Source organism: Lagenorhynchus albirostris, chromosome 2 (genome assembly GCF_949774975.1).
Source record: "Lagenorhynchus albirostris chromosome 2, mLagAlb1.1, whole genome shotgun sequence".
NCBI lineage: Eukaryota > Metazoa > Chordata > Mammalia > Artiodactyla > Delphinidae > Lagenorhynchus > Lagenorhynchus albirostris.
Genome location: NC_083096.1, coordinates 117491422 through 117517143, shown reverse-complemented (window position 1 = coordinate 117517143; position 25722 = coordinate 117491422). Strand labels below are relative to the sequence as shown.

The 25722-nt window shown below is 35.2% G+C and overlaps 1 protein-coding gene and 1 non-coding gene across 3 annotated transcripts in view; one reads left to right on the top strand and one right to left on the bottom strand.

Moving 5' to 3' along the window:
• ADGRL4 (adhesion G protein-coupled receptor L4) overlaps positions 1–24656 on the bottom strand; it is a 121640-nt gene extending 96984 nt beyond the window's left edge. Inside the window, exons 1-2 of one of the 2 annotated variants that reach the window (XM_060139668.1) lie at positions 24279–24656; positions 22775–22924 (exon numbers count right to left, since the gene is read on the bottom strand). In XM_060139668.1, coding sequence (XP_059995651.1) covers positions 22775–22924; positions 24279–24300 — 172 coding nt within the window. In that variant the 5' untranslated portion in view covers positions 24301–24656. The remainder of the gene's footprint in view (positions 1–22774; positions 22925–24278) is intronic. The other variant, XM_060139669.1, reaches the window with a different exon arrangement.
• LOC132516642 (U6 spliceosomal RNA) lies at positions 3151–3257 on the top strand. Its single transcript, XR_009539449.1, has one exon. It is a non-coding gene; the product is annotated as a U6 spliceosomal RNA (small nuclear RNA).
• Positions 24657–25722: the final 1066 nt, after the last annotated feature.

Here is a 25722-nt window from a genome sequence, read left to right as displayed (position 1 = left end):
TTTTTTTTATTTTTTGGGGGGGGTGTCTTTTAACATCCTTTACATTTTATACAATCTTCATATACTTTTAAATAGCTAATTTCAATGGGAGATTTGTTAAGCCAAAGAAAAATATTTAGAGTTTCATAATATGTAGATTTGTTCAAGTTTTCATGTAAATCCTGTGTTTTCAAGCAATATTAATTTATTACTCAACTATGATAAATATTCACAGTAAGTGGACTAAACTGTTTTCTCAGAATTTACACTTTTAAATGTTTCCTACTGTACTTAACATCCTCCACTAGGTACCACATCTTCAATGCTAAACATTTTATATTATATATGCCAATAAATTATAAAAATAATTTATTGGCATATATATATATATATATAAATTTGAAAGTAATTAGTTCCTAAATATTCTTTTTAAATGTGCTTCTACTTTAAATTCAGTCTTCCACCAAGCTGACCAGGTGATTGGTACAAAGGTAATTTAATGAAAATTGCTCTTTAAAGAAAGCTTACTTCACAAAGGACAGTGATGGGTGTTGACATGATGTGATTTCTGCCCAGTGCTCTGAATGTCAAAGTGAAGAAATTCAATGAAGCTTGGGTAAATGGTGGGACTAACTATGACTCTCTTCAGGTAGCCAAATACCTTGTCATCTAATTAGTGGTGCACATGAATGGATGAATGAGATTCCCACTGTCCCTACCTACTATCCAGCGAAAACACAACCAAGGGAACAGGCTTGGTGGAATCAGAGGAGAAAGAAGACCCTGTAGAGCTTAACTCTAGTCTGGCATGGTGAAAAGAATGAGAGATGTAGAATAAGTGGGAGGCCCCTGGCACACTCCGGTCCCTGTGAGAGGGTGGGGCGGGGTCCACCGGACTTGTAGGCTGCCAGTGAAATACCACTACTCTGATCGTTTTTTCACTGACCTGGTGAGGTGGGGGGGAGGGGGGCTAGCCCCGAGGGGCTTTTGCTTCTGGAACCAAGTGCCCAGCCACACTCTGGCCATGAGTGACCCACTCCAGGGACAGTGCCAGGTGGGGAGTTTGACTGGGGTGGTACAACTGTCAAATGGTACTGTAGGTGTCCTAAGGGGAGTTCAGGGAGGACAGAAACTTCTTGTGGAGCAGAAGGGCAAAAGCTCACTTGATCTTGATTTTCAGTATGAATACAGAGCATGAAGGTGGGGCCTCAAAATTCTTCTGACCTTTGGGGTTTTAAGCAGGAGATGTCTGAAAAATTACCACAAGGATAATTGACAGTAACACAATAATAGTAGGGAACTTTAACACCCCACTTACAACAATGGACAGATTATCCAAACAGAAAATAAATAAGGAAACACAAAGTTTAAATGACACATTAGACCAGATGGACTTAATTGATACTTATAGGACATTCCATCCAAAAACAACAGAATACACTTTCTTCGCAAGAGCATGTGGAACATTATGCAGGATAGATCACATCTTGGGTCATAAATTAAGCATAGGTAAATTTAAGAAAACTGAAATCACATCAAGCATCTTTTCCGACCACAACGCTATGAGACTAGATATCAATTACAAGAAAAAAAACTGTAAAAAATACAAATACATGGAGGCTAAACAACATGCTACTAAATAACCAAGAAATCACTGAAGAAATCAAAGAGGAAATCAAAAAATACCCAGAAACAAATGACAATGAAATATGACAACCCAAAAATTATGTGATGCAGCAAAAGCAGCTCTAAGAGGGAAGTTTATAGCAATACAATCCTACCTCAAGAAACAAGAAAAAATCTCAAATAACCCAAGCTTACACCTAAAGCAATTAGAGAAAGAAGAACAAAAAACCTCAAAGTTAACAGAAGGAAAGAAATCATAAAGATCAGACCAGAAATAAATGAAAAAGAAATGAAAGAAACAATAGCAAAGAGCAATAAAACTATAAGCTGGTTCCTTGAGAATTGGTAAACCATTAGCCAGACTCATCAGGAAAAAAAGGGAGAAGACTCAAATCAACAGAATTAGAAACGAAAAAGAAGTAACAACTGACAATGCAGAAATACAAAAGATCAGGAGAGACTACTACAAGCAACTATACGCCAGTAAAATGGACAACCTGGAAGAAATGGACAAATACTTATAAAAGTACCACCTTCCAGAATGAATCAGGAAGAAATAGAAAATATGAACAGACAAATCACAAGCATTGAAACTGAAGCAGTGATTAAGAATCCTCCAATAAACAAAAGCCCACGGCCAGATGGCTTCACAGGTGAATTCTATCAAACATTTAGAGAAGAGCTAACACCTATCCTTTTCAAACTCTTCCAAAATATAGTAGAGGGAGGAATACTCCCAAACTCATTCCACGAGGCCACCATCACCCTGATACCAAAACCAGAAAAAAGATGTCACAAAAAAAGAAAATTACAGACCAATATCCCTGATGAACATAGATGCAAAAATCCTCAACAAAATACTAGCAAACAGAATCCAACAGCACATTAAAAGGATCATACACCATGATCAAGAGGGGTTTATCCCAGGAATGCAAGGTTTCTTCAATATATGCAAATCAATCAATGTGATACACCATATTAACAAATTGAAGGAGAAAAACCATATGATAATCTCAATAGATGCAGAAAAAAGTTTTGACAAAATTTAACACCTATTTATGATAAAAACCCTCCAGAAAGTGGGCATAGAGGGAACCTACCTCAACATACTAAAGGCCATATATGACAAACCCACTGCCATCATTCTCAATGGTGAAAAACTGAAAGCATTTCTTTTAATATCAGGAAAAGACAAGACTGCCCACTCTCACCACTATTATTCAACATAGTTTTGGAAGTTTTAGCCATGGCAGTCAGAGAAGAAAAAGAAATAAAAGGAATCCAAATTGGAAAAGAAGAAGTAAAGCTGTCACTGTTTGCAGATGACATGATACTATACATAGAAAATCCTAAAGATGCCACCAGAAAACTACTAGAGCTAATCAGTGAATTTGGTAAAGTAGCAGGATACAAAATTAATGCACAGAAATCTCTTGCATTCCTATACACTAACAATGAAAAATCTGAAAGAGAAATTAAGGAAACACTCCTATTTACCATTGCAACAAAAAGAATCAAATACCTAGGAATAAAACTACCTAAGGAGTGCTCGCTTCGGCAGCACATATACTAAAATTGGAACGATACAGAGAAGATTAGCATGGCCCCTGCGCAAGGATGACACACAAATTTGTGAAGCGTTCCATATTTTTTGATGACCATAGTGGTAGTCTGCACCTGGTCCTCCTTGTGGCATTTCTAAAAGAAACCCCCGCAAAGATTCACCTTGTTGACTAACAGGTAAAATAAAAGAAAATATTCTAGAGGAAATAATACCAACAGGACTAAAAAAAAAAAGTGCCGCCAAAAAGTGAAGAGTCTGCTCTTCCAGGGGAAAGTGCAGTGAAACATGGTACATTTGTAAAAGATGTTCTGTTCCCCTGCACAGAGGTGCCTGCTATACTGCCTATCACACTCTAACAAAATATTAGTATGCTTTAGTAAGACATGTACAAAGTTTCAAATAAATACATTAAGTACAAAAAAAAAAAAAACTACCTAAGGAGGCTAAAGATCTGTATGCAGAAAACTATAAGACACTGGTGAAAGATATTAAAGATGATACAAACAGATGGAGAGATATACCATGTTCCTGGATTGGAAGAATCAACACTATGAAAATGACTATACTCCCCAAAGCAATCTACAGATTCAATGCAATCCCTATCAAGTTACCAATGGCATTTTTCACAGAACTAGAACAAAAAATTTTGCAATTTGTATGGGAACACAAAAGAACCCGAATTGCCAAAACAATCTTGAGAAAGTAAAACGGAGCTGGAGGAATCAGGCTCCCTGACTTCAGATTATACTACAAAGCTACAGTAATCAAGAGAGTATGGTACTGGCACAAAAACAGAAATATAGATTAGTGGAACAGGATAGAAAGCCCAGAGATAAACTCACGCACATATGGTCACCTTATCTTTGACAAAGGAGGCAAGAATATACAATGGAGCAAAGACAGCCTCTTCAATAAGTGGTGCTGGGAAAACTGGACAGCTACATTAAAAGGATGAGATTAGATCACTTCCTAACACCATACACAAAAATAAACTCAAATTGTATTAAAGACCTAAATGTAAGGACAGACAGTATAAAACTCTTAGAGGAAAACATAGGCAGAACACTCTATGACATAAATCACAGCAAGATCCTTTTTGACCCACCTTCTAGAGTAATGGAAATAAAAACAAAACTAAACAAATGGGACCCAGTGAAACTTCAAAGCTTTTGCGCAGCAAAGGAAACCATAAAGAAGACAAAAAGACAACCATCAGTATGGGAGAAAATATTTGCAAATGAAGCAACTGACAACGGATTAATTTCCAAAATATACAAGCAGCTCATGAAGCTCAATATCAAAAGAAAAAAACAACCTAATCCAAAAATGGGCAGAAGACCTAAATAGACATTTCTCCAAAGAAGACATACAGATGGTCAACAAACACATGAAAAGATGTTCAACATCTCTAATCATTAGAGAAATGCAAATCAAAACCACAATGAGGTATTACCTCCCACCAGTCAGAATGGCCATCATCAAAAAACCTAGAAAGGATAAATGCTGGAGAAGGTGTGGAGAAAAGGGAACCCTTATGCACTGTTGATGGGAATGTAACTTGATACAGTCACTATGAAGAACTATTTGGATATTACTTAAAAAACTAAAAATAGAATTACCCTATGACCCAGCAATCCCACTACTGGGCATATACCTGAGAAAACCATAATTCAAAAAGATACATGTAACACAATGTTCATTGCAGCACTATTTACAATAGCTAGGATATGGAAATAACCTAAATGTCCATCGACAGAATGGATAAAGAAAATGTGGCACATACATACAATGGAATATTACTCAGCCATAAAAGGAACAAAATTGAGTTATTTGTAATGAGGTGGATAGACCTAGAGTCTGTTATACAGAGTAAAGTAAGTCAAAAAGAGAAAAACAAATACCGTATGCTAATGCATATATATGGAATGTAGAAAAATGGTAGTGATGAATCTAGTGGTAGGGCAGAAATAAAGATGGAGACATTGAGAATGGACTTGAGGGCACAGTGGGGAAGGTGAGGCTGGGACGTAAGTGAGAGAGTAGTACTGACATACATACACTAACAAATGTAAAATGGATGGCTGGTGGAAGCTGCTGCATAGGGAGATCAGCTCGGTGCTTTGTGACCACCTAGAGGCATGGAATAGGGAGTGTGGGAGGAAGGCTCAAAAGGGAAGGTATATGGGGATATGTGTATGCATACAGCTGATTCACTTTGTTGTTCGGAAGAAACTAACACCACATTGTGAAGCAATTATACTCCAATAAAGATGTATTTAAAAAAAAAGAAAACTTACTAATAAGTAAATGATTATTTTTTTTCCCTTCAGACACAGAAAGCCTAAAATGTAAGTTGAGGATTAATAAACTATTAGCAAGTAGAGACTAATATACCCTTATTCTAGGTATATGGTTAAGTGCTCATATGTGTTGCTGTTCGTGGAATTTAGGAAAAGCAGGAGAGCACCTTGTTATAACATAACTGCCTAGATGATTTTCATCTGATTTTCTGGATAGTTTGGGAAAGTAGAAAAAGAATGAACCTATCCAAAACAATGTGGCAGAAAGTGACTGACAGATTTACATTAATAACAGTTCACTTACTGAGGCCTTTCTATATGGCCAGTATCATAACTAAATGCTATATTTTTATTATCTTCTTTTATCCTCAAAAATATTTTGAAGTTGATAAGACTATTTATATACCAAAGACATAGCAACTGGTCCAAATATGACAGCTAGCAAATGATGGAACCAGGATTCGATCCCAGGGATGCCTTCCTCAGAAGCTCTGCTTCTTCTATAGCTCTGCTTCTTTGGATCGATCTTGGTTCAAAGTGTCAATAGTGTCTGAATCTAAAAAGTTGAGGTACAGATTTTCAAAGCAGGTCTCCATTATAATCCTTCCTCTGCTGTAATATACTTTGAAATAAACTATAGCCATTTTTCCCCTCCTGTATTTATTATTTGTACTTGGTATTCCAGATGTGAATACTTACCGTATGTCAAAATTTTGCTTTAAATTCTATTCTCTAAGTGTGTCATATTTGTAAGTGTGTCATTCGGTTTTAATATTGTTGTAAGGACAATTTCTTTTCAATTAATAAAGGAACTGATCTGCAAATATTAAGGCATTAGTAGTAGTAAGTCCTTGGATCATAATTTATGAATCGCTGGAATCTTTTTCTGAAAACTGTATCTCCAATAATCAATAAGACTTAAGTTTTCTTTTCTAAACACAATAAAGTGTATTATGGGTTATAATCTAAAACCTTGCTTAAATTCATATTAACTTCATACTTCTTTATTCTTAAAGCAACCATCTGATTGTTTAAAAGGATAAGTATAAAGAGATTATTGACTATAAAACAACAATTACTGCCTCTATTGAAAATTTTCTGACATATTTGTCTACTAATAAACTGAAATTCAAAGTCCAAAACATATTTAAAAAACAGTCTTCTCCACATAGTATTCCATTATGAAACTGCTGCAGGGAACATAACATTCGTTGAACAAACACAACACTATAATCAAGCATCTGCTTGCTTTCCTGCATTGCATATACAACAGAGATTTGTTGTACTATTTTTAGTATTCTCAATAGATTTCTGTGTTTATAAAGGTCCAGAAATTATCTTCAGAACAGATTCTCCATACGGCACCAGGAAACCTAGCATAAGAACCTTTCTGACACAAAGGATATAGAACTCTCTTACTTCAAAATATCAAAAATTTTCCACAAATACAAAACTATCAAGCAAGTGTCAGGACCTCAACTTCTGTTCAGTCTCGTCAAAATTGATTTAGTTGTCTGCACAAGTCAACTTTAATTATCAAAAATGTACAAAAAACAGCACATTTCTTCCCACTTAAATGTTAAACATGACTCCAGTGACATTTTTAATTACAAATTCTTTAAGACTCAGTATGTGTTCTTGATCTGCAGAGGGCTAACAGCATGATATCACTAAAGAAACATGACCCAAATTTTAGTTCTGAGGTTATATCCACAAAAGAGAAATAAAGTGGAGATGCCCACTTTTCTGCGTAATTACTGCATATATAACTGACCTGGTGAGTCAACCCAAAGAATCTCAAGGAAAAAATATATATATTTTGGTGTTCTTTGGTAAGACTTTACAAATTTCACAATTTGTTTGAACTCTCCTCTGCAATTCATTTTTTCCTCTGTAAATATATCCTGAGTTAACACCTGTTAAATAAGCTAGCATGTAAGACATGTAGAACACTGATAACCTGACTACCTTCATTCTACTGTAAGTTCTTAAAAACTACATTCTAAAATTCACTGAATAATTTAAATAACAAATAATTTTTATGTCTGTGCTCATGTGCACACATTCTTATTTTTGATTTAATAAATATAACCTTGAAAGTATTAGAAAATACAAAATACCACGTTAATCTATAAGGATAACACTCTTAAATGACTGCACCTTCAATATAGTGAAACAACTAAATATAATGTCAATTACATAAAAACCACTTGTTACGCCATAGAAGATTATTCAGACCCCACACAAAAGGTAGTTTCCTTCCCCGTAATGGTAACAAAGTGATTAACTAGCAAGTTCAACATGAAGGAATGATATGGTTCCAAGTGTGTATGGTTCCTTAAACCTTGTCAAGGCATATTGCCAGATATTTCAATTAATGCGTAACAAGGTCACAAAATCAATTTCTTATCAGCTAAAAACACTCTTACAGTATATTTTATTTTCAAACCATAATCTCTAAATTAAATCTGTGTCCCTAAAACATACAGTACAGAAACTCACTCATTGGGTTTTCCCCCTGATAGCATTTTCACAAATGGCACAAGGCTTTGTATGCTATATATAGCCTACAATGTTTGGCTGGATTCTAATCTTCCTAGAGAATGTCTTTATCTTTTTCCATGGCAAATGAAGGACCAAAGTATTAATTTACTCCTTAAAATAAGTACAGGCTTTGAACAGTCTGGCATTCTATCTTCTAGCAATTTGTTTGGGAACTTTTAAACAGTTATAAAGAGAATCTCTGATACTGTATATTAATCCAGATTTCTTGGTAATATAAATTATCAGAACATAACATTGCGGGAAAAATCACGTTAATACGGGAAATACCATTACCGTGCAGTAAATTCCATTTAAAGGGACTTGGCAGGAATCGAGCTTTTCAGGCCAATGACACTCAAAATAATCTCATTCTTAATGAAAACTCTTTGACTTGAATATAAAATACCATCGTCTATTATTCAGGTGCTGGAGTTCTTTCTCTATATTCCAATTTCTTTAAACAGAATTTTTTTTCCTCCTAAAATCCTTATTCTCACTCTACCCACAACTACACATGAGACTACAGTAATTTAAGTCCTGGTACCTTTTCCCTCAATGGCAATGGACCAAAATAGTTAAAGCAGCTGAAATGTATCAGTAATACTGCCTTAATTTTTTAATATCCAGAAAATCACAACTTTCAAGGCAGACAAATATGATTTGTTCTGTTTTTTAACGTTCAAAATGCTTGATACATTTATACAGATGCTGTATAATGTACACTACATAGTGGTATTATCTCATACAGCTGACCAACAAATTAAAAAATCGATTAATTATTAATTCAGATTCTTGGCACCAGTTTGATGGTTGGTAAAATATGGGATATAAAATCATATCTCAAGAAGACAAGAAGAAGAAATTATCTGAGATAATACATCAGAGTTTTTCAAAACATTTTTCCCACATCCTCCTAAACATATACTCTTTTAGTTGATTTCAGCACTGCTAGAGAGCATGAAAAGAATGTTTCCTAAATCAAGGAAGTGAATAACTCTTAGGAAGGGCTACAACACATTTTTTAAAATTAAACACAACATTTTTGTAGATGAAGACAATATTTTCTTCATAATCTTTATATATTGGAGGTATTAAAATTCTAATGAAGTAATTTAAAGTTACAGAGATTAAGAATATTTTTTTCTTCCCAATTCATTCATGTGATAATTTATTCTATTTAATCAAATTTAGAGTTTGATAAAAAACAAAATAAAATTTGTCCTTCACTTTGTACATACTAATGCAAAAAAAGATAAAACTTCACCTTAAGTAGGTAACTGAAGAATAAATACAGCTTCATGTAATGTTGTATTTAAAAAGATTAGTTCATGGGAAAGAGTGATAAATGTGAGACAGATATTTTCAACAACACAGAATAAAATTCTGTTTTGAAATTAAAGAAAGAACAAAGTACTAATATGCTTAGAAATGAAAATATCATTTTTCTAAGTGCTAATAATTTCACAATTACTAATATTTCTATGAAAACAGCATATGTGACACATCAGATGCAGAAAAAAAATACCATAGTCAATGTGACTCCTGGGACTCTGAAGATTAGGACCAGGGTGCTTCAAAAACAGGAGGTCATCACAAGGTATTAGTGCCAATATTGCAAATGTCCCTGCTTTAGGACATACTGCTTCCTAATTCAGGAAAATGTTCAAAAGAGCAATAGATAAGTTAATGGAAATTCAGTCTTGCACAGTTGATGACTCAAAATGAAATAGGGAAAGACAGTTTGGAGAAAACCAATGTGAAGTTTATTAAGCAAACTGATCATTCATGCACATTTTCTATCTGGCTATAATGGATAGTCTTTATTTACAGCAAAATATTTGGGATGGGATTATACCTAATGTAATCTTGCTATATGGGTCTCTTACAATGTATAGAATTCAAGCAAATCTAAGTGCTGATTCATGCAAGCAGGAATACCACCCACAATGTCTTAATAAATTCAGCATAGGCAAGGAACAATAAGAATGGGGCGCCAACCAATCAGAGTAACCACTCAAAAACAATCCATAGTATTTTACAGATTGGATCCAAGGAATTTTGGTAGTTTCCAAGGATCCACTCAAGAATAAGAATTAGTTACTCTCCTCAAACAGCAGTCACTGTTGGGATTCCCCAGGCACTATTAAAAAGCAGGCATTCTCTATGTCTGTGTCTTTATTCCTGTCCTTGAGGACATGGGGAGGGGGAAGGGCAAGCTGGGATGAAGTGAGAGAGTGTCATGGACATATATACACTACCAAATGTAAAATCGATAGCTAGTGGGAAGCAGCTGCATAGCACAGGGAGATCAGCTCAGTGCTTTGCGACCACCTAGAAGGGTGGGATAAGGAGGGTGAGAGGGAGGCGCAAGAAGGAAGGGATATGGGGATAGATGTATGCATATAGCTGATTCACTTTGTTATACAGACGAAACTAACACAACATTGTAAAACAATTATACTCCAATAAGGATGTTAAAAAAAAAAAGCAGGCAAACTCCATCAACACTTATTCCAATATCATGAATTGATGCAAAAATAAAAAATGAATTATGAGAAGAAGATGAAAAAGCAAACAATTATTCTTAAAATATAGAAATAAGAAAGGCCTTGCAAAGAAAGTGACATGTGTATTGAGTTTTAGACAATGAATCTCAGTTTATAATTTTTCCAACATTGAAAATGCCTGATTTATTTCCTGAGCACACATACAGCTGATTATCCTGTCCCATTTATTGTCTGACACAAAGTATTTTGATGCCTGGAACTATATGAAATCCTCAGAATGGAGAAATTTAGCTACAGGTTTCCAGCTGAGAAGACTGCCCCTCTGATCAAGTCCACTCTCAACATCCCTGGCGCATCACAGTTAAAAATAAACAATCATCAATGTTCTTTTGAAATTGCAACACAAGGACAAGTTCTATTTTGTAGCATTTTGTTCCAGATTGTTCATTAAATGGTACTTATAAAATCACATGAATCATAACCCTCCTCCCCACATAACGAAAATGTGTATCATTTTATTCAAAAGGGGTTCTCTCAACTGCATACAACAGTGACTAAACCTTTCCCAGAGGGGAGCAAATATAAAAATCAAGGTTTATAGCCTTCTTGTTTCTTTTTTTATGATTCAGGTGACTCTGATATAGCACTTCTCCTGCTGACCATTTTCTATGTAATACCTTACTTTTTAGCACTCTAATACAGGGGGTTCACTGAAGATTCGTCCAGAAGTTCCTTTCAAAGGAGGAAATCACCAGAGAAAACAATAATGGAAATAATGGAAAATAAGTTTTATTTATGTGCCTGCCTCTACTGATTTGTAACATCTGCCTGGAGAAGAAGTTTGAGGTCACATCCTGGTTCAGCAGAAAAGAATATCATGATGGTGTTATGGCCATGAATAGGGAGAAGGTAGCACAAGCAGTAGATGAAAGCCTCACCTGCATTGGTCATGCCAGCTCCAGAGATCGCAGTAAAAAGAAGGGTAGTAGAGTGGAAAGTGCACTGAGTTTAGAGGCAAGAGACCAAAATCCATATCTGTTTCATTTTCATGTTTTAAACTGAGCCGAAAATCCATTAGTTACCCAAAAAGTAGATGAACTGTATATTGACTACAGTCCAAATAAAAGTCTCACAATAACAGAATCAAAGAATTTTAAAGCTGAGAGAGACATTAATAACCATTATCATAACAGTCCCAGTTGAACAGGACTAGAATATACATAACAAGCTTGGAGACCTCAACACAGTCATATGAGAATTTATTATCAGAGAATTTAGTTACTCGGGCATGGCATACTAGGAGGGTTCAAATTACAGGGCTGCTCCCTGTTATTGAGATACAAGGATATAAGAAAGGGATCCAATAATGGGCACCTGGAAGATAAGACTTTGGTGTAGTAATTATTTTATTTTTTTAGATGATGGGGTAATATCACAGTATTTCTAAAATATACCCCTCCTTTCTTAAACTAGAATTAGTCTCAGAAAAGGGTTAAATGAAAGTAGATGAATGTAGACATGGAGGCCCAGAGGATTGATAGAAACTCTTCTTGTAGTGGTCATTGTTGATTTTTGGCTGCTTCGCATCTATTCACTCTCCTGATGGTAAGAGTCACTCAACTGTCGTCTTGAAAAGTACTTTTTCTCACTCTGTCCCCATGATTTGAGAAGGTTTTCACCTATGCTACAGGAATGAAGAAGTCTATATATTCTATTATTTAGGTACACAAAGGTAATAAACATTTTGAATGTATAAATAAAAATGACAGGTTATGAAGTAAACTATACTCTTCTTTTATTGCATGATATCAATAGGTATTCCTTAAACATAAGCTGAGAAGCAAGGCACAAACATATTATGCAAAAGACAGTTGAATATTAGAGGGCTCTTTTAACTGAAGACTCAGGTGTTTCTTAAGCTATGGGAAATTGTCTTATATCTTTTGTTATTTCCTTTGCTAAATCTTGTCTGATCCTACTTTAATAAGACTTCTATTAGATGAATATTAGGTTCTCCATGTTGCTCTCATATTTTCCATCTTTGCCTTTTAGTTATGCAGTCTCTGGGTATTATTTTTCTGCTGCTTTATTGCACGTTATTGCCTCAATTTGGGAGTAACATAGATCAGAAGATAAATATATTTTATTGGAGGAGAAAAATAGATCTTTTTGTATGAACTCTCAAGAGTATTAGCCAGTGAATTCAGGAAATTACTCAGGGAAAACAAACAACATAGGTTGGAAATTGCAGATAATTACAATATTATAACCACAGAATTTATAAGTAAGTCAAAAACAAAGTTTGAGTTCAATCAAATGGAGCAGAGGTTCTTCAACAACAATGCACTATTCCTGGGTACCAAGTATGGGCTCTATCCCCATATTAATGACATTATAATGTGAAAAATTACCAGCAAATCATGGAATTAGGGTCGAAAGACACATTGACTACCCTGTTTTACCTTTGAGATAAACTAGGGGAGGAATTTGGGAGAGCTGTAGGCAGAGATAATGGAAAAGATCACAAGGGGGTGAAATTGGGTTATTATAAAAAGGGGGATTGTGCTCAGCTGATGAACTTAAGAATATCCTGACTTATGCAGTCCAGGGGTATCTTCTACTAATGTGTAAGAAAATTTGAAATTTGTAGTTTCCCTGTTCGGTGTGTGATCATTTTCATAGGAGAGAAAACCCAAGAATAGAGACTTTAGTCTCAATCTTCTGGTGATTTTTAAGAATTGCTTGCATTACTGACAATTTTACCAGTTTATTGTCTTGATGGATTTCTACAAAAGGAGATGAATAAAAGGATGAAGGAGGTACAAGGAATTGAGTAGCACAAAGGTTATGGGATATACCAAAGAAGAAAGTATTTTTTCTGGTATAATAGCTCTTTCACACACAGAAGCCTATTCTATTTGTTTTGTTTGTTAGGATGCAAAATTTTTGAGAATCTCTTTGAGGGTATCAACTAGAGTTTTTCCTTCAAACTTTCTCTCCCTAGAAAGTAACTTTTTCAGGCCAGTTCTATTTATTCATCTTTGTGTTTGTATTTTTGGCTTTTCTCCAATGACTGGTTATCCTTAAAAGACCCTTATGTTTATAACTAAAGAACAATGTTGATTATCACAGGTACCATGACCCAGGTTTTGCCTGACAATTACAACCTCTTTAGTGCAAGAGTTCTGGGTTTGCTGCATACGTGGGTGGGGCAAGTTTCAGGCATTATTCCAGGTAGCATAGATGGGGAGTGGGCAGAAAGGTGGTATTAATTTGCACCTTAAGTGATGACAGGCAGATGACAAAGTTTCCTTTGAGAGTATTTTCTTGGCTTTATTTGGGAGCAAACACCAATGGGAAATAGGGAGACCAATCTGTACAGCTTTAGGAAAATAATGTCTCAACCAATCACTTAGATTTCCACTCCCTTTCTGGGAAGGGTAAAGAATATGACCACCACAGGGAAAAGACACCATCTTCACTGAAGCCTTCTCTGTGTACATTGAACTACCCCCATTCGTAGCACTGGATTCTATTTTGAGAAGTTCACTCTTAATTTGTAGACGTCTCATGAGCCTCCTTTGATTTCACTGATTTTATTTTCAATTCACTGGTCTTGAAAGAGATAGATAAGCAGGAGTTAAACAATTGTTCCTGGTCTATGATTTTCATCAAGCTATTAAAACTTGTAAATAGTTTTAACTTCTCTGTACTTATTCCTAAGGTATCATAAATATACACACCATACATTTTTTTTTCTTTTTATCAGTTCTTTTGATAATGTAGCACAAAAAAAGCAGAATTGAGGTAGGAGGGGTAGAACCAAAATAATTCATTTTTTTCTTAATGAGATTCAATTTCATTATTTGCAGACTTAATTCACATAGTAGTTTGAGGATCATATGAGAAGACTGTTTGAAGGTACTTTCTCTGGGAAAATTATTTAACCTATAAATTGAGAATAATACTAGCTTTTACTTCAGAGTTGTTATGAGGATTAAATTTACAAATTCATGTAAAGTGCTTAGAATAGATGGTAGCTCAGAGAAAGCACTCAAATTAATATCAATATTATTATTCTTTTTTTGTGAATAAGCTGTAAATCTGAAGTTCCTTATTTAAGCATTAAAGAGACTAAGTAAGGATGAAGAGAAATAATGCAAAAATGGATAATCAGAAGACTGGTTAATTTGCTTCCAAAATAACTGGGAGTTGGCTATGAAGTATGCTAATGCCCTATTAAAACTGGGACTGTAGAAAATTGACATTCCAACAACAAAAGAAATATCATCAATTTTGCAAAATGAAGTTAGCAATCTTAAAATATTGACAAAATAATAGAATTTTAATAAGCAAAGCGAAAGAATTGAGACTCATTGAGTCACTTTACGGTGTTAAAGGTGCTATCTCCAAATTCCTTTGTTCTTCTTTATGCCAATATTTTCTTGAAAAGCAACAGAGGTTTAAAATGTCTGAAAATTCCACATTTAGAGCACAATTTTCACTTAATTTAAATTTCCTAGCAGTTCCTAAAGATATGACTGAACATAAAATATAAGATGGTACAACTGCCATGTTCACTTTGCATGCAAAAAATGAAAGCTAATGCTAGAAAAATGATATCCAATTTTATTGCTATTGATGCTTTATCATCAGCAACACATATTATATGACGTATATATATATAAATATATATATATATATGATGAATCAACATTTTAGCCTACAGTAAAAACAAATTGATAGTCTTCACTTGAAAAAAAACCCATCACTCTGATAATGTCAAATCAGATAGTAAGTCTTATCTAGGACTGATTTAAGACAGAAATTTGAGTAAGTATTTTTGATTATTGATATTAGAACTCAGAAGTTCTGTGTTGATTTTTACTATTTCTGTTTAATTCTCTGTGCCATTAGTTATCTGATATTACTTTTCTGATTCTAAATATGCAATGAATCCATGTAGATAATACTGATTAAAAAGTAATCAAAAATAAATGAGACTTCTACATGAAGAAACATTTTCACGTTTCATTATAGATTAGTTGGGAAAATCCAAAATCATATATTCATATTAAACTTTTCTTTAAGAACTCAGGATACTTCTTAGTTTGTATCTCATTCATTGTCATATCTGTCCAGTGAAATAAACATGAAACAGGATGACTTAGAAAAATGATTCCTGAAACTTAGTCTGCAAAAAATGACCTTGTCAAGTTAGATAAGAGAAGTTTTTAGTTTTTAGTTTTTTAACATTGTTATTGGACTATAATTGCTTTACAATGGTATGTTAGTTTCTGCTTTATAACAAAGTGAATCAGCTATACAAATAGAGGGAGGAGATATGGAGAAGTTTTTAGTTTTAAAACTGTGGAGCTGATCAGCAAAACTCAAATGACACAAGTTCTTTTTTCGTTTTCTTTTTAAAAATAAAATACTAGCTTAAAGATGGTTTCTATAATGGTTTATTCTTTTATTTTTCTCTTTTTATATGGTAAAAGAATTTGTAATCTTATAGAGTAGATTTTTTGAGGAGGTTCTACTTAATTATTGTGCTTGAGTTTGTTCTCTCTATTGTGTAACCCTTCTTGTCAACAGACGAAAGAGGTCATATTTCTAGTTACAAGGAAAAGAATTTCTGAAATTGGCAAAGGCATTTTATTTATTTGGATGAAGTTCACAGAAATCATGCATCCTGGAATGTAAGCCTTGGGTTAATTTAGACTATCAGTTTTTAAACAGGTTACAGTTTCCATTCAGTACAAGAAGGCCCAAGGAAATATGTACCTCACTTTAAAAAAATTTGATACACAGCTATCTAGAAGCATGTTAGAGTTCATACTTTTTCAAGTTTGTATTAGTATTCATTTTCCTAGGAAATTCCTCTGGAGTATGTAAAAATACACTTGTTTTACAAAAGAAATTTTGCTTCCTCAAGGGTTTTTAGTAACATATTACATATGAAGGAAGATGTGGATGTAATGTTATTGAGACATAGATTTCTAAATCTTCAAATATTCCTTAAATATTCCTTAAAAACCAGAAGACACCTCCTTCTATGGACTGGAACAAGAAGAAAAGAGAAAAAGACATAGAGAGGGAGGCAGAGAGAAAAAGAGAGAGAGAAAGGGAAAAATGAAAGAAAATGCTAGCCCTGGCTGCTACTCAATTCCGTACTCCTAAGTTTCAATGCCACAAAATGTAATAAATGTAAAAGGATAAGAAAAGTTGTAGATGAACTACTAGGAGAGCTGATGATGCCAGATGAGAAATGAAAACAAATATTCAAACGATACCCATTTGCAGCCTTAAGACAAAAAAGATTTAGAAGCTGCTGTGAAAAATCGCTTTTCTAGAGGGACCTGATCCAGGCAGTTTTGATGCACTCTATCTTCTGGGTATGTAACTCCACAGAAGTTAAATATCAGTACAATTTAAAGATGATTATAAACTTTAACTTTCCTTGTTTTTGTTCCAACTGCCTCACTCAATAAATAGACTAACTTTGGTAACCAGACTATTTAATTTGCCAGATCATGACAGAACTAAACTGATGGACCATCTTTTTTGGTAACAGAAATAAAATGTTGGTATGCTAAATTATTAAGGGTACCATATTCTAAATTTTCAAAGCTAGAATAGGTTTCAAAAATGACAGGGCCAAAATGAATATTCCAATTGTTGAAATAAGTAAAGGTAATGATGATGTTTTAAAAAGGTAATGATGATGTTTATCATATAAGAAAATGTTTAACATGTTCGCCAAAATGCACTGATACATTTTATGACATTTTTGTCCTACACTGTAAGGTTTATTTCATAAAATATTTGTATTAACGAAAATATTTCTAAGTAAGCTGGTATACACTTAGAATCTAGTTCAACAATGTGTTGGGTTTATCTTTGTTACTTTTAGAGCTAGAGATATTAACAATGCCCTTTGGAATCGGATTCATAAAGAACAGATAATGCTTATGAAATGAATGCGTGAAAATAATACAACTATCTTTAAGCAAATAACAGAACTTAAGCATCCCAATGAGAATTAACAACTTGAAAGTCAGTACATTTATTCTAGTGATCTCGCTATTATATGCAATATCAAAACATTTCAAAACTTAAAAAACTATCTTTGTTCCATGCTACTCATGAAAAATATTTCATCTCATATTACTTTATAACCACACACCATTTTCTTAAAACCATTTTGGCAATTAATCTTCCACTTCACCCATCAGATTTGGTTAAAAGTTTCTCTTAGCTGTTTCTGAAGATTAAATCCACTCTCAAAATCTCATTGTCATTGAGGACAGGAAAAAAAAAATATATATATATACTTAAATAATTTATTTAAATTTAATTTATTATATTACACATATAAATTATAAAGTAAGAGTTCTAATAAAATTTTAAGCACTGGTAGCATCATTTTCATAATTAAACCATCTTAGACAATGATATTTACTTGAGTGAGAAATGGGTGATACCAATTAGTTTGTTATTCTGGCATGTTTGTTCTGAAAAATCATTCACATACAGAATGTGACTATACCTCATAAAAGTGAAAAGGTATATGTATGTTATATAGCTTTGACTATATGTATATATCATTATTAAATATGAAATATCATTGAGATGTGATGCAAAGAAGAGTACATAAGAGTTCTTTTTCTGTTCACATTTCTATTACGGATATTATCATTTTGTTAAATATTACAGCTACAGTTATTACTTGTAGGACATAGTTTAGATAGTATATCTAATTGTGTTAACGATGTGTATATTCATGACATACACATTTTGTATGCTTTGCGTCTGTTCTGATGACTATTGGTTTGCCCATTTTGATGAGCATCCTCTTTATTACTAAAGAAAAAATTGTTATGGAAGCAATCACATGTCCTCAACACTTCTATTTTATCCTGGGCAGATTCATGCTAGTGGACTATTTTAATTTTCTCTCACATTCTGCTCTTTAGATAGCTACTGTGACACTGTTCTCTTTACCTTTACCAGCCTCATACTGCTCTCTAGTTTATTATGATAGTCTTCCAGTTGAATTTTACAAGCATACATATGGTTATTAGATAATAATGAAAAACTACTTTTTAATCAGACAGTATGTCTCCCTGAGTCAGGCACCAAAACTTCATTATTTTCTGTAAAGTGCTTGTGATGTTGTTCATAATAGGCATAATAGGCATGTCTCAAGCTCTGAAAAGATTTTTATACATGCGTACTGGTAGTCAATTACATCCTTCCTGACCATTCCTCTCCTTACCTAGGGCAGTTGTTTTCCTCCTACCCAATCTCATTTCATGAAACTTCCCAAAAAACAGCCCCACTTAATGTGCTGATATGAGAGTAGGGAGACTATTTTCTCACCACCCCCCATCCTTACACCCAAACATGCAATGCACTGCATCCTTCCACTGGTTCCTGCTTCTTGCTTCTCACAGCTCAGTTTATTCCAACTCAAGCAATATAGTGTTTTAGGTGTAGCCAAAGATTCTTTCAGCCCTTCTAACCTTCCTTCCCTTTTTTAACACTTTCATAATTACCTGGAGGAGGAGGGATCTTTAACTTCCTATATTTGTAACTACTGTGCACTAGAAGGTAGTCAAAAATGTACTGAGAGCCATAAGGAACGGCAATAGTAATATATGTTTAAAGAACTAAAATAACCTACATTTTATAGTTAAACATCATCAACGATTTCAAAAGCCTTTAAAGGTACCCCCAAATTTCTCCACACTTTTTCACCTCCTATCTTAAAATACACTTACATGTCAGCATAAAGATAAGTATGTAATAAATTCCCATTAATACCTCAATAAAATGGTAATAAATACATTCCTATTAAAATGATACTGTTCTACCAATTTGGTTTAAAAATCTGTACTAAACTAATTATGTCAGGTGACTGGTAATACGCTGACATTTTTGGTAATTTAGAGAAGACTGAGATTCCAGGGTTTGAGTCCTAACTTTATCACTTTAGCCTGGGACACTGGGGAACTCACTTAAGCTTTCAGAGTCCTGCTTCTCTCACATGCAAAAGGCTGTAGTGTGGAGTTCAACAGAAGCTAGTTATAACCAGTAATAATACTGTTTGTAAGTAAAAGACAGCATCTGTAGTTTTTATTTCAACTGCTTGATATGAAGATTAAAGTACATTGGGTAGATGGAGCATAAAGTATAATGAACTGTACTATTGGTTTTACAGGTTGGGTAAATGGCCTTTGTGAGTTGACCCTTGCTAATCCGTTCTTACTCTACCTAATGGGGTTATCTTTCTAATACATACAATCTATCATGTAACTCAGCTACTTAATACCTGCCAAAGGCTTTCTTTTGTTAACAGAATAAAGTCCATACCTTTGACATCTTGACTTAATTGCCATTGACCCCTCAACTAAGATACCTGTGATATATATCCAGCATGAAATACTTGGAGCTCCTTAAAAAAAAAAAACACACATGTTCAACTTCTAGGCCTTTGTTACTGCTGATTCCTTTTGCCTGACTTCTCTCTGTCACTTTGTTCGTCTTAATAAAACCTATTTATTCTCAATTCTGAGCATAAATGTCACCTCTACTCGGAAAACTTCCTTGCTGTTGACTGCACACCTCAAACTTACCTCTTTTATAACACTGTATCAAATTATTAACATAGTTCTGTAACTGTCCTCAGATATATTAGAAATCAAGGTCAATTCTTATTGATTATTTTAACCCAAGGGCATAGCAGTATCTGTTAAGCAGAGGCCTTACGGTCAAACACAGTGAGTAATAATACAGGCACTGGAATTAGACAGACTTGGGCTCAAATCTTGGCTCCACTACTTATTTGTTGTGTCACTTGAGATTTTCACTTACCTTCTTAACACTGTATTTCCTTATAGATAAAATGGGAATAATAACGGATGAAGATGTTGTGCTAATTAATATCTTGGACTAAGTGAAAAATACAGCTTAACTATCCTGATGATGATCGTGATAATGATAATGATGATGATGAAAGTGCTCAACAAATACTTGTTCAATAAAAAGATAATTAAGTGAAATAAATTCACTACTATTAAAACTTGTTTCTGTGGGACCACGTAATCCAAAGTCTAAATAACTTGTTCAAAACTAGCTCTTGGAACAGAATACATTGAGTAAGGTTGGGTTATTATCATGACATTTATTTGGCATGCCTTGGAGGGAGCCAGGTTTTATGAAGATGATGAAGATGATGAAGATGATGTTAATGATGCCAAAAAACAACAATTTTCACTCCTCAAGAAGCAGGCACCTTCTGCAACAAAAATTCTGTCCAGTGATTTCTTAGAGACCTACTAACAATCTTAGAGAAAGATAAGGAAAGATGGGGAATCTCCTTAGAGATGAAAAAAGCCAACAAGAGTCTTCAAACCCAAAATATAACCTAGACGAGTCAGCAGTTGAAAACACAATGTTTTGATTCCAAAAATCATATTAGATATATTTACTAAAAAAAGTGTCCCAAATTTGTCAGTGGATTAATAAAATGTGAAAAAGATGAAAACCACTGTTTGAACAGTTTTAAGAGGATATTATAAACCTCAGATTGTGAATATTAACACAAGTGTATATGCACCATTCTTCAAATAAGAAGGGAATTTAAGAAGAACTTGAAAAGAAAAAAAATTCCCATTACAAACTGTGTTCTGTGTGAAAAGAAATTTCAGGGCCAAAGCTCTTGAAATATTTTTATTTTCAACAGAAAATATTTTCTGCCCTTCAGCTGACTATTGACTAAACAGCAGGGGGAAAAACAATTGCATTGGATAATGGAAGAGGTGTTTTTAAAAGAAATCATTAAAAACATGATTATGAACTGCTTGGCTGCTGAAGGTCCAAATTGTGAAAAATTATTGATGTTAATGATGGTAATCATGACACTTGAAAAGTATCTAAATAACAAAAAGGCAACACTGCTTATGAAGTACTCTGGTACAATTTGTAATGATTAGTGGAAAAGCGCACTAATATGTTTGATGCCATATTTTGAAGGTCACTCAACTATCAACTTGCCATAATGCCATTCAATTAAATACACAATAAAAATCTAAGACTATTTATGGAAAGAATTTTGTAGTGCTTGTAGAATACTAAATTACAAATCCCGGCTGTATGTACAAGCAGAAATGCCTGATCTAATGCACCATTAAGCAACTGTAGCTTTGCTCCACATTTTTAAGCATTAAACTAATTGTGATGAGGTCTGGTCTTACTATATACTGCATATTTAATCTTTTTTAAGAGCCTATCAAATTGAATCACGAGACGCAACTTGTTTATGCTATAAGCAAACACATGCAATATTAACAATGTACAATGTCCTGGCTTAATTAGAAAAAGTCCATGTTATCTTAAATACATTTAGGAGTGTAATACCACACAGTTCGAGTCTGAGGCTTCCATTTAATTATATTTTAAAACTAATTTACATAGCTTGGAACTTTTTTTTTCCTCACTCTCTCCTACATAGAATGTTGTTCTATTGACCTAGTTAAACTAGATTCTACTAAAAATGAAAGAGAAAATAAAGACTGGGTGAAGCTTGAGGAAAGAAGAGGCATGGTGGTGATGGAGACCACAGGCAAGAAATCACTTAAATTTGATTATGGGATAGTGTTCTGTTCATCAAGTCAATGGGCTAAATTGTAGCCTAGAAGGAACTTTCCTGGCATTCTTGCTCTGGGCTCTAGCCTAAAGTTCCATAAATGGGATCTACTTTTTCAGAAAAGAATATATTTTAAAATTTTCTTTCTCTCTCTCTCTCTCTCTCTCTCCGGGGTATATATCCAGGGTATGCAGGAGAAAACCTCGAATCTCTTAATGGTATTCTCAAATTTAGATAGGCAAGTACTAAGGAAGGTATCTGAGGGCAACACATGCGGATATAGCCTGGACTTCATGAATTCTCTGTTCTTCTGTTCCTGAAGGTATTGACTCTGCTCTCAGAACCTAGTTTTCCAGCTTAAGTTCAAGGGCAATCTTTACCCAAAATAAGATATGCATGGAGTCATCAAAAGTCCATAATCAAGTATAAATTTTGACCTGGGAAGTTTAAACTTATTGTTTCGTTAATTAAGCTTTTTTATCAATAGCATGAAACCAAACAGTATAAAGTAAGACAACTTAACTTCTCGATAAGAAAAAAGCAGTCATATCAGAATTTAATCTTACAATATACTCCAAAAGAGGTAATAAAGATTGTCTACCTTCACAAATTGTGACACCATTTCCTGAAAATCCAATGTTGCAATAGCAGCCTTCAGCTCCATTCCGTATTTCACATTTTGCATTTGGGAGACAAGGTGTCCTGGTACAATTCTGAGTGTAGCAACAATTCAGCAAAGTGGAAAAACCCACTAAAGAAAATAGAGAATACACTTTTTCAAAAAGAAAAAGAAAAACCTTCTCCCACTGTTGAGTTAGATGACATACACATTACTATCCTTCTTTCTTTCCATTTAGATAAATGCATTATGAGAATTTCCCAAAGGAGGATTTAGGTAAATAACAGGACATGACCAAGTGAGTAAAAAATGTAACGTTTTTCTTCAGTCTCAGTGTTTATCAAGTAAACCTCAACCAAGCTAAAATGTAGTAAGCAACCTGGCTTTATAAAGAAAACAGCATTCTTACATCACTGGACCCTTCACCTTGAGGTGAGATACTTTTAAAGGTAGCTACATGATTGTAAAGTAATATCCCTCCCCTGGGAATGATTCTGTGCAGAAAGAAGTCAAGGTGAACTGAGTATTTGTGTCTTTTCAAAGTCAAATCTGTGTTATTTTAAGATGAAGAGAAACATATCATACCATTCAGGAGGACAAATGCAATTATTTTTTTTTCTGTGTTCTAATTATCTTTTAAAATTCTGCCTTTTCCATAATAAAGTTTCTTTTACATTTTCTCCCATTAGAGGGGAAAAAAATCAACTCAACATACTGGTCAAAGATCGATCGATCTTCCAGAAATGGAACACCAGACAAACATGACCAATAACATGCAGCATAAGAGAGAACAAGCCTTTATTTCAGAGTTTTTGAAAACAAAGTTGGCAATGGTATTATGTGGGCTGTTAGGAAACGATAAGGAAAAGGGTAGGACGTTCCTTTTTTATTGTTGTCCTAGGCCTTCTCAAGACAAACACGCTTGGGATGGACAGTTTTGAATCATGCAAGTCATTACTCTGAAAACAGTCATCCGAGATAAATTGTCCTCATCTGGTAACAAGAGATTCTTAAACATTCATTTCTAAATCCTAGCCTCACATAGGGCTGTATATACTGTCTAAACCAGAATTAATTCGGCTTCAAAGATGTGATTTATTTTCTTTCCGCACAGTATCATCGAAATGGTATTTTAAAGGAACCCAAAGTCTGGGCCAGCAGTCCCCTTGAAAGGCCAGGAAACCTCCCACAAGTGTTAATGGTTTGGATTTCCCAAATGTCTTGGGGGAAGATCAGAAGAAAGGTCAAAGTCTGGGACTTTGAGGACTTTGTCAGCAGGAATAAAAAGATGACTTGGTCCCTGGGTACTGAATATCGAACTCCAGAGTTGAAAGGCCAAAGAGAAAAACATCCTGAGAAGGACTGTGTCAATTCCCCCTGGAGTCTTGGGCAAATGCACTCGGCACGTGAGTTCCACCTTGGAAATAGCCTATTCCCTACAGGTGCCGGCCCGGGGCAGCCGGGCGACCGGGGCGCGGGCACTCACCTAGGAGCGGAAGGAGTCTCATTGGCGGCGCCGCGGTCGTGGCGGTGGCGGTGGCGGAGCGGCGGGGCGAGCGGGCCGTGTACCTGGGACGCGGCGGGGCGGGCGCGCCAGGCTCCCGGCTGCGGCCCCCGTGACGCGCCCGCTTCCTCCCGCCACTTTCCGGCCTCTTTTGTGTGAGTGCGCTCGTCCAGCGCTGAGTCTGCAGGCCACGTCCGGGCCCGGCCCCCAGGCCACCCTGACCTCACCCCTGGCCTCGGGGCTGCCGGCCCGCTGCGCTCCGCGCACCCCTCGGGGGGATTCTGTCCCCTTCCCGCGGGCAGCGTTCAGGGTGTCGCCCTCAAAGACAATGCGTTCCAGAGTTCAGTGGAGCGTACCGTGTCCCGAGAGAACCTGCTGAACTGCCTATCAGGGGTCCTTCCTACAACCTCAATTCCGGGACACAGCTTTTTTTTTTTTTTTTTCTTTCAGTAACACGTTTCCCTAAAGAACTCTGGGCCCAGAAGTAGGCTGGAAACTTGGATCCAAACAACAGGGCCTTGGTTTCCAGCACTGAGGCCGCACCTTATGGGGACTCAGGGTTCCAGAGTGTAGAATAAAGATACTCTGTCTTGCCTACAGAGCCTACAGGTTAGAATCGTGTCTAAAATGACTGAGTAAAAAACAAGCAAACAGAAAAGCCAAGTGTCGAGAATTAAATGGCTATAAAGTACAAGATGCTGTTTTCCACTTTCAACTAAAATTTACCTCTCTCCTCACCAGCGCCCTCCCCAGAACACCTGGTGCATCGTGTATAGCTTTCCTTTCATGTTACTACATATGAGTTGATTACATAGATACGGATCGTTCAGGTTGAAACACGGAAACATTTTTAGTGTAAAGATTTAAAATAACTGGCAGGCAAGGCTGATCTATAAGACAGAAAGTAGACCAGTGGTTACTTGAGGTTGGAGTGGGGAGTGAGGATTCACTGCAGAAAGACACAGAGGGAAACGTGGGGTAATGGGAATACTATTCATTTTGATTGGGAGGCTGGTTACTTAAATGCATGCATTTGGTAGAACTCATCTCTTAAAATTGTGCCTTTTATCACATGGAAATTATACCTCAATAAAGCTGATTTAAAGAAAAGAAATAACGGATGTTTGTGTCACTGACACAAGTCATTCCACCTAAAAACAGTTGGGCACACCTTTGTCACATTTCATATACGTTCTGTTTAATTGAACAAACATCTGCTAAGAATCTACTTTGCACAGAGAGTACGCTCACAAAGATGATCAAGTCATGGCCCTTGGACTCCAAAAAGATTATAAATAGTGGGGCAACAGCTGAAACTAGTCACAATGACACGAGTACTTATGTATAGACATATTTCCTTGGCTCTCTATTGCATTTTCCTGGACCCCTTTCTAGCTTAATTTAATTCCTACAAAAAGCTCCTGAG